This window comes from Electrophorus electricus, chromosome 2 (genome assembly GCF_013358815.1).
Source record: "Electrophorus electricus isolate fEleEle1 chromosome 2, fEleEle1.pri, whole genome shotgun sequence".
Taxonomy (NCBI): domain Eukaryota; kingdom Metazoa; phylum Chordata; class Actinopteri; order Gymnotiformes; family Gymnotidae; genus Electrophorus; species Electrophorus electricus.
The window spans coordinates 32500000-32513814 of NC_049536.1; the positions used below are offsets into that span (position 1 = coordinate 32500000).

General features: G+C 41.7%; 1 protein-coding gene across 2 annotated transcripts in view; it reads right to left on the reverse strand.

Moving 5' to 3' along the window:
• The window catches only part of tanc1b (tetratricopeptide repeat, ankyrin repeat and coiled-coil containing 1b), a 110609-nt gene that overhangs the window by 14947 nt on the left and 81847 nt on the right, over positions 1–13815 (reverse strand). For both annotated transcript variants that reach the window (XM_035536469.1, XM_035536467.1), the window contains exons 11-15: positions 10338–10569; positions 8525–8691; positions 5189–5796; positions 2388–2496; positions 1722–1844 (exon numbers count right to left, since the gene is read on the reverse strand). In XM_035536469.1, coding sequence (XP_035392362.1) covers positions 1722–1844; positions 2388–2496; positions 5189–5796; positions 8525–8691; positions 10338–10569 — 1239 coding nt within the window. The remainder of the gene's footprint in view (positions 1–1721; positions 1845–2387; positions 2497–5188; positions 5797–8524; positions 8692–10337; positions 10570–13815) is intronic.

A 13815-nucleotide genomic window follows, 5' to 3' on the forward strand; every position in this document is an offset into this window, starting at 1 on the left:
CCAAATGACATCCAACGAAGAGGGAGAAGACAAAACCAAGATTGTTTTTTCTTCAAGCTAAAATTTATTATTTCAGCTCATAATTGCCATTCAAGCCTGAGGATGACATTTCTGGCTTCAGCAAGCAAGTGGGCTTGCACACGAAATCAGCACAATTTACCATAAAATCACGTATCTAGCTCCACCATTAATATACCCTTTGGTTTATCGATTCACTAATTAAATGGGTTCAGTAATTGTTAAAAATGTCAAAGGGCCCTGCTCGTTTTTCTGTAACTAGCCTGCAGTGGAAATAGTGATAGTTAATGACAACAGAGAGTGCAGTGAATCTCCTGGTGTGTGGGAATATCAAGATATCTCCTTGACTGAGGCAGTTAATGGGGGACAGACACAACGCTTCTTATTGTCTTAATAACATTATCATCCCAAAGAGGAATTCAGAGGATCTAAAAAGCACTCAGGATTGGAAAGAGATTAATAGTAAGATGAAAAGAGCTAGAGAGAGAGAGAAAAAGAAGGCGAGAGAGAAAGGAGAGAGAGACTGAATTAATAAGAGGCTGTGACAGAGTAAGAAACCACCCGTTTTGCAGAATAACTTTCCTTTCATAATCTTCTCTTTCCTTGATTATTAGAATTCCTTTTCTTTAATAACCTTAAATTAATAATTAATAATTATTAATAATAATGACATTTAATTGTAACTGGAACCAGCAACAAATTATGAACCTATTAATTACTTCCTTAACAAACATGTGCACAACATTACTGAAGTGAACAGAAAAGGCCACTCATCCCCATATCTTTTTTCTCTTAATAGCCTCAGTTGCCTAATATAATATATACCTGGAAAGTTCTGTCCTTGAAGAATTACTGCAGTTCCAACATTAATAAAAGACACGTGATTTGTGTGTAACCAATTCAGTGAAACTGGGGGAGTGGGGGATATTGAGATTTAAAACTGCTCGAAACAGTATTGATATTTAAAACTGTTATCAAAACCCGCCTGTCTCTTCCAAGGGCATGTATGTTTTATATGAGGCAGTTTGTATTATGCATTGCATATAACTCAATTTCTGTTTCATTAGAAGCTTGTTTTTGCACAGGGACATGTTACCTTGGTTTAGAATTACAACATGTATTTTTCTGTGCCAAACCAATCGAAGCATATAATTAAAGCGCCAAAGAAGCACATTTTAACACAAATTGTCAAAAATCAAATGGCATGAAAATAATGATTAAAAAAAAAACCCATTAAAGATAACATCCTATCAAAATATTCAGAATCTGAATATTATAGAAGATATGTTTTCATCAAACTGCAGGAGGCCAACTATCCAGCTTCCTCACTGAATATGTGGCACAGATGGAATTAGATGGATAAACATCTGCTTAAATGGAAGTCATGAGTCACACAGAAACCCATCGTAGCCAACCCTCCAGCCCTACCACAGGAGCCCTGAGCTAGATTGATAAAGGCCAACAGTCCCACAGGCTGCCGTGTGCACATACCCCCTGGCACCTACCATGCACAGATTAATTATGCTCCACAGCCTAACCTGCAGATGAAGGTTACAACTCTGTCATGGGGGCATATCAACAATTAAACACTCTCTTGTGGGACAATTATAGTTTGGTTAGTGTCTGAGTGTACAATTTTGTGTGTGTGTGTGTGTGTGTGTGTGTGTGTGTGTGTGTGTGTGTGTGTACTTGCGTGAGCCGACCTTGACGTTGGGTGTGTAGAGGTTCCTTAGGGAAGCCAGTGCTGCAGACAGGCTGTCAGTACTGCAGCTGACCCACAAACCCTGCAGCACGCTGGACGACACTCCAGTCTTCTTACTTTGACCCTGTTATACACACACACACACACACACACACACACACACTCACAAAATTAACTAGTAGCTATGAACATTCTGAAATATTTTGTATAAGCAAATAAACAGCAAACTGGAGTGGCTCAGGATGCTCATACACGCACAGAAATCACTCCTTTAACTACTTACTATAATTTCCTCTAAACTAGTAATGTTAGATTTCCACAGGTTAATGGAATTTCTTGACTGCATAATGCATGACACTACCATCAGTTCAGAAACTGAATACATTTCCATTCGTTACTAAAGTGAATTTACCTCTGGGATTAATGAAGTGAATACCAATCTATATAAATATGGCCACTACCCAACTGTACCTAAAATGTATGCTTTCAGGATAGGGAAAACCTTAAATATATGTGTTATTTAGAATAGAGAACACCTTAAATATATGTGCATTTAGAATAGAGAATGCCTTAAATGTGTGTCCTTTCTTATAGGGAATACCTTAAATGTGTGTGCTTTTATTATAGGCAATGCCTTAAATGTATGTGCTTTTATTATAGAGAATACCTTAAATATATGTGCTTTTAGAATGTGGTGTCCCAGCTCCATTGTCTGCTGCCTGTTCAACTTGCCCTCCTGCCTGGACAACATGAATGCCATCAGAGCATGGCCACTCCTACAGGAAACACACACACCAAAGCAACGTACATAAACCTCAGAAAGATGGGAAGGACTTTTTTTTTTTTTTTGTAAGGTCCAATAATTTTATATACAACCAAAGAAAAGCACACTACTGCCACACAAAAAAAAAAACCTCAATGAAAAGCAACGAGTGTCCCGGTATCCTATTAACATCACAAGCTAAACATTATTTCCGTTGTCAACATTCATCATCAAGCCCCTGCACGTGCATTCTTGGTGGCAATTCAAAGCCTGTAAAAGAGGCATCCATGATCTGAGGAGCAGAGCAGAGGAGCAGGGTGCCTGTGTTTCCCTTTGTGCTCACTTCATACCCTGACTGGTGTTCATTAACAGAGAACTTCATTAAAAGGCCGGGCATGAAGACGAATGGCTTTGATCAACCCCCCCCCCAGCTCTACTCGGCTAAAATAAAATGGCCTGTGTCAAGCTCTCCTGTCTCAGAGAAGAAATAACAAGTTGGAAGTGGTGGGACCTTCTTCTCAAGTCCATCTTCGTCGCTGCCAGTGTAAGGGCTTGTGTGTTACGTTTAAAAATGGAAGAGGAAAAAGAGGGAAAGAATGAGAGAGAGAAAGAGGGAGTGTGTCTCACGATGGGGAAGGGTATGTGGTACACGGAGGTGAGTCACCAGCCCCACAGCTGATAGAGCGAGGACTGTCCAATCAGAACACTCGGAGCTCCACGCTAACGAGAATAGGAGAGGACGAGATGGAATAACAATTAGGCAGCACTGTTAGAAACCTCTCTCATCTATATCTGCAAGACACAGCGGCATCTAAAATAAGCAAGCATACATATACACAACAATGTAATGAACTGTTTAATAGACTCTAGACATGTCCAGCACGCATAGATAAGTGGTTAATAACTCACAAGGCCAAATACACATTTAATGTCAGGAAGATCTGTCTGGCTTTACTTAAATAACTGCTTCAACTTTTTTTTTTTTTTACTATTAAAACTACCTCAAAAGCCAATGTCATTACTAGTCATTCATGAACTTCAAGGTTTCAAAGTATCAGAATAATTACTCTGACAAAAAGTGTGTGTTTAAGTGAATACATTTTATTGCTGCTCAAAAAAGAAAAAGACTTGGGGTAATCGAATAATTCTGTGACAGAAAGGAGCTCACTCTTTTCATTATGCATCATTGTATCAAGGCAAACTATATGTTTGCCTCCTGATAAGGTACTTTATAAAGCCAAAAGCCCACAGTAAATTCAAAATGTCACGACTGCAGCTTAATTAAGGCTGTGATTAAGAGGTGCTCTATGTAGACAAATGGACTCTGTTACAGCTCTATGACTAACACTGCACGGTTGCATATTCAAGAAAAAAAATATCAGTGGAATCCTGGATAGCCTGTATGAACACAAACTAGATTAGAGCCCTGCATTTGCCTCATGGCTTCTTTCTGACCAGCAGTGGATTTGAGCAGATATTTCCAGTTCTTATTTTTCCACTCTACCAACACAAGATCTTGGCTTTTGGTACTTATAAGTTACTGTTGGTGCTTTCAGAAATACCAGTCACTGAAATTCCAGGTTTGCCAGGCTATTTGAGGAGAAAGCCCAGAATCTCAGCAAGCAAAGTTATCTGGCTGATGAAGTGCAGGAGAAGGTGGGAGCAAGTGCATACCCTTCATATTCCTCATCTGGAGCAAGTTCACAGCTCCGATCAGGAGTTGCAGAAACTGTCGTGACTTGGACAAGATTAGCTCGATTTTTGCTAACAGAAAACATGGTAACTGTACAAGTGGACTGACTTGCACTTAAAGCTTTAACTTTATTCTCTTCTGTTTCTTGCCAGTCCCCAGTGAAACCCAAGGAAAAAAGGATGACTAGTAAGGAGGACTAGTAGGGTCAGGTTTATTGAGGAAGGAAACAGAAATATTCAATTTCTGCCAAAATCTAAAGATAGAGCCTTGATTTAGACCAATAAGGTAGGCTAGGTTCCGTGTAGCAGAACATGTGTAACCGGAAATTAAATATTAATATTAAATCAAGAAAGTTCATATGTAATCATAATCATCAAGTAATTCATTTCTACAAATCAATCTAAACATGGTAATTTGAAAAAAGATCATTTATATTTCAAGAGGTACTGACTGCTGAAACAAATATGTCAAATTACGTTTTTATTAAAAATTTTAAAAATTCACTACCAGTTTGCAATCTTACAATCTTTGCACCTGAACAATATTCAAATTAATTCAGTTTCAGCTCAGAGAATGGCATTCTATTCCACACTGCAGGGACTCTAATAGACAAATTAAATGCCTAAATTAACTGCCTTATTAGCAGCCAATAGGCACCTGTTTAAAGATAGAGTCTGCTAACTTGTGATAAGCCCTAACCTTTAAAGTTTGACTTCAAACAAACTTCTCTGGGTGAAGGATGCTCTGAGAGAGCTCATGGAGCCGGAGATCACTCTTGCTTAGAGCACTCTTTTTCAACAACCTTAAGTTCTTGGACTCTCTCAGTTGCTTCTATTCGGCAAAAAAAGGGTGCTTTTGGACTAACGCTACATCGTCAACCATCTGTTTTGTCTCAGAAAGCATTCCATTTAATTATTTAGAAGACATTAATTTCCATTTTTACACTGACAAAAAGAAACTAATCTGATACAATAAGACAGCCACTTTGGTATACAGCACCATGGGAGCTCACCTGGGGTCACAGATGAAGTCGGAGCTCTCGCCGTCAGCTCTCCACACAAGCCACTCGCGGAAGGAGGGGTGACAGAACATGCGGGTCTTGTCCCTGCGCTTGATCAGGAATCCGGACACCGTGTCCATGCGTTGCTGGAAATCGTCCCACTGCAGGTCTCCGCGTACGCTGCCAGCATTCAGGGCGTGGAAGAGCTGCTCGTCTGTGAGCGGGTGCAGCGATGCCAGAGCCACGTTGAGGATGGGCATGGCCCGCTCGAACGCCGAGTTGCTCATGAACTTCATGTTGCACTGCAGCAGATAGAGCTCGGCCAGGGAGATGGGCACCACTTTGTAGCTGGAGCTCTTGATGACCAGGTGGCCCCTCTCAAAGAGGTCCAGGGTGAGCTTCAGGTACAGGTAAGAGCCCTGGCTGCGTGAAACCAGGTGGGAGCTCACCTTGCCCACTGTGACGGGGTCAGCCTTGCCGTTCAGAGAGAGGTTGTTCAGGATGTCGCTGCTGCTCTGGACACGGTGCTGGATGTAGGCATTCAGGTCAGAGCTGATCTCCTTGTTGTCAAGAAAATCGTCCAGGCTGATCTTGGTAAAGGGCAGCAGACTGGTGATCTCCTTTAGGAACACAACAAGGAAGAGGTACAGATTAATTCTGCCACCAAAATCTGTGCCTGCTCTTTGATAAAGTTCAGGGAAAGAATCTTTTTATATTAGTATTTCATAATAGTATATTTACTGCTGTCATAATAATAATAGTGCATTTCTTGCTGTCATCCAAGTGTCACTATACTTGTATATGGACATATGTTAGGGCACATTTAGGCAATAATCCTTCTTCACATTTATACATATAAACTGAACTATCAGACATACAATCAACCCCCCACATTGCTGCCCGGTCGCTCAGGTCTGCCTCTCTCTCTCTCGCTCGCTCTCTCTCTCGCTCGCTCTGTTCATCTACCTCTCATCTATCCCCCAGCAAGAGATACAGAGACACAGGCCAGCAGTGTTAAAAGCTTTCTCCCCCCTCCTCTGTTATGGTATTGATGTCCTCTGGATGATTTATCTACAGAAGGTCAGTGAGCCGCAGGGCTGGACGACACAGAGCAGGAGATATCAAACAACTGCGCGAGCTCACACACCAACACACGTACTCATGCATGCACACACAAATGCACACAGTACAGGGGATATAGGAGTACTACACAAAACTCTCAGTATCTTCTGTGTGCAAAGAAAAGTTTAAGAAGTGACAGACTAAGACAGTCTACAGGGACGCTTGCACATTAAGTGCAAGTCTCCATAGACATATGGGCACACACAACCACACACACACAGATATATCGACCTTGTCTTCACACATGCTTTCACACTTGAATAAAGATTCATTTGCACTGATACAACATCCTGTGTTGAGCAGCACTGAAATCCACCAGGACTGCTGATATGAGCACAGATGTTTACAAAAATGTTTTAAAAACACACATAATTTTGCTCTGCCCCAGCTTATAGACAGCAGTAAATGGCCATGATTGAGAAACACCACACCTCGAAGCAGCATGAGACACAGTGAATGCTACTTCACACAGCAATCTAAACCAACAGCTGGTATGTTGAAAACATCGTAAGACATTGCTTCGAGCACAAGCTTGCATTCAGGCATACTGCCGATCGCAGACCAACCTTAACACCAGCTCTCATGAAGGACAGATACAGGTACTAACCAATCACATTCAAGGCACCTTCAAATCTGAAGCAAATTTTCACCTGGATTTTGACCCAGAAATCTTAAAAGCCCTTTCTTTAGTGCCATCATGAATAAATGGTTAAATGGTCAGGGACCAGTTATAAACAGGTAGGCATTCCTTGCCCTCGCCATAGTTTAAACATTTCGTGCACACACAATTTTACTGAATCTTTCTTCATCACACCCATTTTTACTCACAATGAGCCTTTAAGTAATTTACACTGAAACGGTGGGCAACCCCCAAAAACTGATTTGCTCTGTGAATCCTAGATTAATTCGTCAATAAACTGAAGGTGAATCTGACAAAGGAAAAGCATCCTCGTCATTCACATCAAAGGCCTCGTACTACAGAGCATGGCCTGCCCGAAAGCCGCACTCATAAAGAAACAAACTAGCAGAGTGGCAGAACAGCGCAGCACTAAAAGGCTGTAGAAGATTTCCCTTTTCCCTGCTCCAATACGTCTCATTCAGGTCCTCAATTAACCATGAAATTAATTAATCCTTGATGAGCTGAATCATGTAGTTGAGAACACTGCTGTGCAGTGGTTCTCGACTGGTGGCAGTAAAACACACTGTCTGATTGTGGAAGACACTGCCACTCAGCAGTGTGGGGACTCTGGATGGCACCAGTGCCTCAGCTGTAGCTGAGGTGTTGATGAGCAGAGGCGTGCACGCGCACGCACACACACACACACACACACACACACACACACACACTACTGTCTGTTCGTGAAGGACGGTGAATCTTTGTTTTGGTTTTTAAAGCCTGTGAATCCTACCCTATCTGTAGAGCTGTGGGTGAGGCCTGTCAAAAGCCATCCAACACAAACACATTTTTAACACATCACCCAGCACCCTGCCTCATCTCCGTCTCTCTCTCGCCAGGTCTCTAGCTTCCTTTTCCCTGTCTGTTATTCTTCTCCCATCTTAGAGAAAGCAGCTGTGTCTCCGGCCTCATCATTATACCGCCTGCTCTCCTATGCAAGTGCTACTTGTTACACTTGCAGGATTCACTTGACAAAAAGGACATGTTGTCCAGCAGGGTGTATGACAAGGGGAAGGTTGTCCCTCAAGCTGCTTTCTGTGGAGTAGTTGTCATGACTGGGCAGTTGTTGATTTACAGGGAGTGGGGTGTGGAAAACGATATGGGTTCAGAGCAGCAACACCAGCACTGGCTGAAGCTGTTACACTGTGAGTTATAGAGAAATCCAATATGAACACAGCAAATGCCATCATGGCTGACTTGGCCTTTAGACTGAGATGTCAGACGGTCAGACGGCAAAAGAGGATCTTAAGGTGTTATATACCAACCCACCCTCCCCGCCCAAAAAACCCCTATGAATTGTAAGTGCTGTTTTCTGAAGCTCATTAGAATACATAATGGAAGATGTTAAGCGCACACATCCAATTACACAATCAATCAGTCAATTAATCTGTCAGTTAATTAATCCAACCTGCAATAATAATGCACGTGTGGGAAACTGATTGCATTCATCTAATTAGTTTCAAGAGAAGCATAATCTTTCTGGGTAGTAAGCAACGATGAAGCCTCGGATGTGCCCACAAATAAAAGTGTGGACACGGTGGGCTCCTCACCTGCAGACCGACCCGTACAGTGATAATGAGTTTGAGCCAGGCGGGGAACTTGGAGATAATCTTGGTAATGAAGGACGCAATGGTGTCCCCATAGTCTGGCTTGTGAAACTCTGCTTCGTTGAGTCCATCAATCAAAACGATGTATTCCTCTTCTGGAATCTTCCTTTCTGTTTTAGAAAATCAAGACACTCACTATTATCACAATATCAGCAGCTCTAGAACACAACAGACAAGCACAGTATTCATATAATAGTAGAAAAGTATTATACTCGATGTAGCAGATAACTAATAGATTAGAGAAATGTGATTCTGGAAATGCAGTTAGGTGTAAAGGCAGCTGTGCACTTGTGCAACCAAGAGGAGACTGAGCAGATTGCTGCATGGAAATAGCTAAAGAACAATGAGAGAAATTCAGTTCTCCTTGATTGGAGCAAATATGAACCGAGACTGAACATAGGTTTAGACCACTGCAGAATCTAATAAAACAGACACCAAGTGTCATGGGTTCAACTGAATATGGCAGAACGGGTTGCTTCCTGCTTTTGCAGAGAGATGCACAGAACATTTAAAATTCATTACAGACCAACATGGAGATCTGAGAGTTTTTCTCTGATCAAACAGTCAAACTGGGTTTATTTAAAAGGAAGAATATTTCTTTATAGACAGGTCAAGGGCGGTGTGTGTGTGTGTGTTTTTCTCTTTTCTTTGAGATTTTTTTAAACACATAACACTCAGAGAATAGCCACTACCAAATCTAAAAACTGTCTTTACTTTTTAATATCCTCCACAAATCTTTTGGCACACATTTTCATTACACAGTGGAGTTCATCAACATCTTTTCCTCACATCAGTCTAAAACTGAAACATTAGTTTCAGTACTATGGCACATGAACCTGTGGATTACTGGAGACTGGTTCTTCTATGGGCTGCTCTCTGGCCTTGCCTGCTGCTGCCACATTGATTCTCAGTCTTTTCCATCTCCATCATGCAAACAGTTTGTTTATCCATGTCTCAAGCCTGGCCTCCCACAATGCAGTATTGATTAGGTGTACAGCTGAGAGAAAAGGCTAGATCCCCATGCTAAACAAACCAGAGTGACCCTGAAACCCGTCTGCGGCCTCTTGCTTTAAAAAGCTAACAAATATTTCCCATCCAGCTCTCATAGACTCAGCAGGGCCTAGGGAGCCCTCTTTTTCACTCTATACTTCATCCAATCAGGGGCTGAAATAGGACTGCAGGTATAAAATAAATTACACACAATTTCCAAGAGTATACCTCTGCTTTTTGGAGAGATGAACTTGACTGATGCCTCCATTATAGTCTGTACTGAGGAAAGGCTTCACTTAAAAAAAACAAAGTAGTTGGGCCCTTAACATGAGGAACTGTTCTTTTAATGTCCAGTTTTTACCCCTTGAATACCACAGGTGGAATAGCCAATCACAGCTGTTACTGTATAGAAAAAGCCTGACTCATGGGAGCATAAATTAGCTGCAGTGTCATTTGGCCAGATGCAAAATTGACACACCGATGTATACAGCCCCATGAGACTTTAAATTTTAAAATTCCTTACAGAGATAAGTCATTGCGCTCATTGACTGCAGAGTTTGACCCCCTTAATGTGTTAAAATGTGGTTGTGTTGCTTTGTCTTCCTTGAGTTAAGTGCAACAGTGCACAGCAGGCAACAGTGATGTAACAACTAGAGACAGAAATCTTAGTAGCTAATGAGGTAAAAGTGCCATTACAAGAATCTAGTAAACAGCCAGTGATTAATCAATTAATTTACCCCTAAACAAATAGATTATGGATTTGTACCTTTGCGCAGGTTGATTAGTGGTTCTAATACACCCCTACGGAAGGCAGCCATCGGGTCCTGGACACAGGAGCGCAGACTGAGCATGCTCTGTATATGTGGTTCTTTCAGTAGGAGCTCCCTGTAAGCAGTCAGCTGGTGTGCTCTGCACAGCAGGGCGGCGACACTGTGCACAAACTCGGGCACCAAACAGGTGTAGGTGTTATCAGCCTGACAGTAATGATATGCAACAACCTAGAGAGCAAGAGAAGGGGGGAGAGAGAGAGAGAGAGAGAGAGAGAGTCAGGGATGAAGACAGTTAAAGTATCAGTAATCATTCATCAGCATCATCTGACTGACAGCTGTATATGCCTACTCTAATGGAGATTCACATTCACAGCAGTTTTGAATTCTACAACATACTTAGAGTATACACGAACCAACAAACTTTGGTCCACAACAAAATACGCTGTAGGATGCAACTCAATACTGCTAAGTTGTATTTACGTTATGTACCTTTTGGGACCACAGTTACTGTGGTACCAAGTACTGCCAATTGTAAAGGGAAAAATGCACCAGACCCAGTTACTGTAGCAAAGCTGTGAACACAAATCCAGAACACTACAGCGAACCCTGACTTGAAAGAACACAATAGAACACAATGTCAAGTCAGATTTATTGCCAAATGCCTTCAGAATACAGAGCATTCAATAATACTGTGAAGTGTTTATATTACAGAAGCATGCTCCTGGAGACAACAGTGTGGTGAAGGGGAAGAAAACAAAGCAAGGAAAGTATGGCACGGTTTTGCAATTTAAGAACTGCACAAATTACACCAAACAACTGATGATAAATAACTACAAGTATACCAAAAAGAAAACGCTCAGAAGGTGGGCAGTATAGAGCTTTGCAGAAATGGCAGTAATAAATAACTAACTATGCTATTATTGTACCAGTGTGGTTGCTGGGTAGACTGACAGCAAATAACATTCCAATTTCATTCCACTGTTTGCATTATATTAATATACGGCCCAAAATGTGAATTTCAAACAGAAAGAGTCATCACTCCAAGGAGCATTCATAGACTAGCACCTTTATAAATGCTAACCAAATACCTGGGTTAGCCTTCAAATGACCACACAGCCATCTTTCACTAGGATTTACTAACCAATGACTTCAGCTCTTTGATGAGGGGTGGAGGTCACTTGGAAATGGCTCTTTAATCATGCCAAATCTGCCTCATAACATTGAAAACACTGGCTGAGTGGGTAACGTTGCACGTGTGGAGCTGGATGACAGCTCAGTCCACTGGGACTGGGGACGTGGCGTGCTGGGACAATACAGCATAGCCATTATGCAGTCCCAACCTGTGCCAGGTTTTTGATCTGTATTGCTAATCTCAGCACTCCAACCTCCCCCACCTAGATGACTCCACCCTGCCTCCTACTTCAAACTCAATGCTGTGTATTAGGAGCAAACACTCACCAAAGGGCCTATATCTGCATCACAGAGTTTGTGATGCGTCAAAAGAATCACTGCCAATTTCAAACATCAAAAATTAAAGAGCAATGATAAAGGGCTGCTTCTTCCAGGCATTTCTGAGAGGACCTTCTTCATCTTGGTATTAAGGGAACCACTTCCTCCCTGGCCCATTAGAGACCTAGAGAGATCATTCTTAATTTCCTTCAGGATACCAGTGTAAGAGAAGAGGAAAAAAGAAGAAAAGCAAACACAAAGAAGGCGAATATGAATAAAGCACAAAGGAAGATGAAGAGCTTTCCACAAGCTGTCTACAGCCCAGCAGCAGACACTACACAGACGCAGAGACACAGCTAGTGGCAAGACAGTTAGCTTGCATCACTAACTGACATGTTCAAAACATCCAATAATGATGAAGAAACATTTTTTTCATCCAATACTGGGATGTTTCATATTAGACCATTCCTAATTAGCGTTACAGTTCTGTCACATCCTGTCACAGCCTCTTAGGAAACAACATCTAACTGAATGGATAAATGGATAAAAGCAATATTTTTAAAGAAGAGTTCAACACAAACATATTTCTGATTCATATCATTAATGTCAATGTCAGAGAATGTGACAATAAAAGTACATGCTAGCAGAGCAACTCAATGCATTGGCCTTTTAAGACTGCTATTTACTTTGGTCTGATTTATTACTGAAATTACTGTTTGATGGATAGTGGTATTTTCCATTTGGACAGTTAGGGTTAATAGGAATGGTTTAACTTTCACCTCTGTGGAACTTCTCTAGATGGTCAGAGCCACAAAGATCACCCAGTCGAGGCTCTTTCAGATAAGAGAAACTTTCACCTTTCCATTATCACTAAAGAAAACACTGCTTTAGGTGAATAGTACATCCTGATTTATGGCTAGTGTTCCATTGGCAGTTGTGCACCAGTGTTGTGCTTTCAAAATGAAGGTCTGTTAAACCTGCCATAAAAGGTCCGTTCAATAAACACAGGTGGCTGACAGGAGACTGGTCTCTGTGCAGCAGACATCAGGTTTAAAACACAGTGAATTAACTAACAATTTGGTAACCTCACGAGAAATTGCTCGTAATCTCATCATTCTATTCTAAATAAGAGATAGCTAGCATCTCTGCTGTCTTTGTCACTTATGATGACAGCCACTTAACATAGTAAGAATTATGCATATTGTAAAATATGTGCAAATAATTACATGGCATGTTATCAGGCCTCCACAGCAATTGCTCCCTACTTAGAAAATTGTGAAAGCAAATCCTCTAGTAATGGAATGTATATTAATTACTGGATCAAAAGTCACCTGTAATGCAACAAACGACCTCTTGCTACCATTAAAGCATGCCAATATTCAAAACAAAAAGGTACATATGCCCCGTGGGAAAGGAGCTCAGGAAACAGATGTTTGTATAGAGGAATCAGAAATGAGAAGGAGAACTCAGGATGGAAAAGAATCTATTAATGTGACTAATATCACCAGCGTAGCAGCTGGGTGCATCTGTTGATAGGCAGTGAGTTTTCAAATGAGCAAGAAAGGCATAAAATCTTTTAATCTGAGATGGTGGAGCAGGTGGCTCAGAAAAGCTTGGTTAAGCCCAGCCATCCCTGCCGCCAGCCACTACAAATCTCAGCTTAACTGCATCCGTGCGGAAACGAGGGTTGTGTACAATGGACTGGGGATTCTAGAAGTGCAGCTGGGCCGGAGCGCAGCCCGTCAGCCCTGACACGTTTGTGATCGTGATCTACCTCAGAGGGCATGGGGGGGGAAAGAAAAAGAAGAGCAAATCCTGGTCAGAGTGCAGCATTGCCCACGGTGGCCATGTGGGCCTACAAGACAGGACCCAAGTGCCAAATGCCGTGACACAGTTCTTTAATGTTGCAGTAACATCTGTTCATCGATTAGGCTCCACAGGAGATTTCCTGTCCAGACACGCACAAAACCACGATTTTATGGGCTGAAGAGAAAGCAAACAAAGCTCAACACTTTTGTAAAGCTG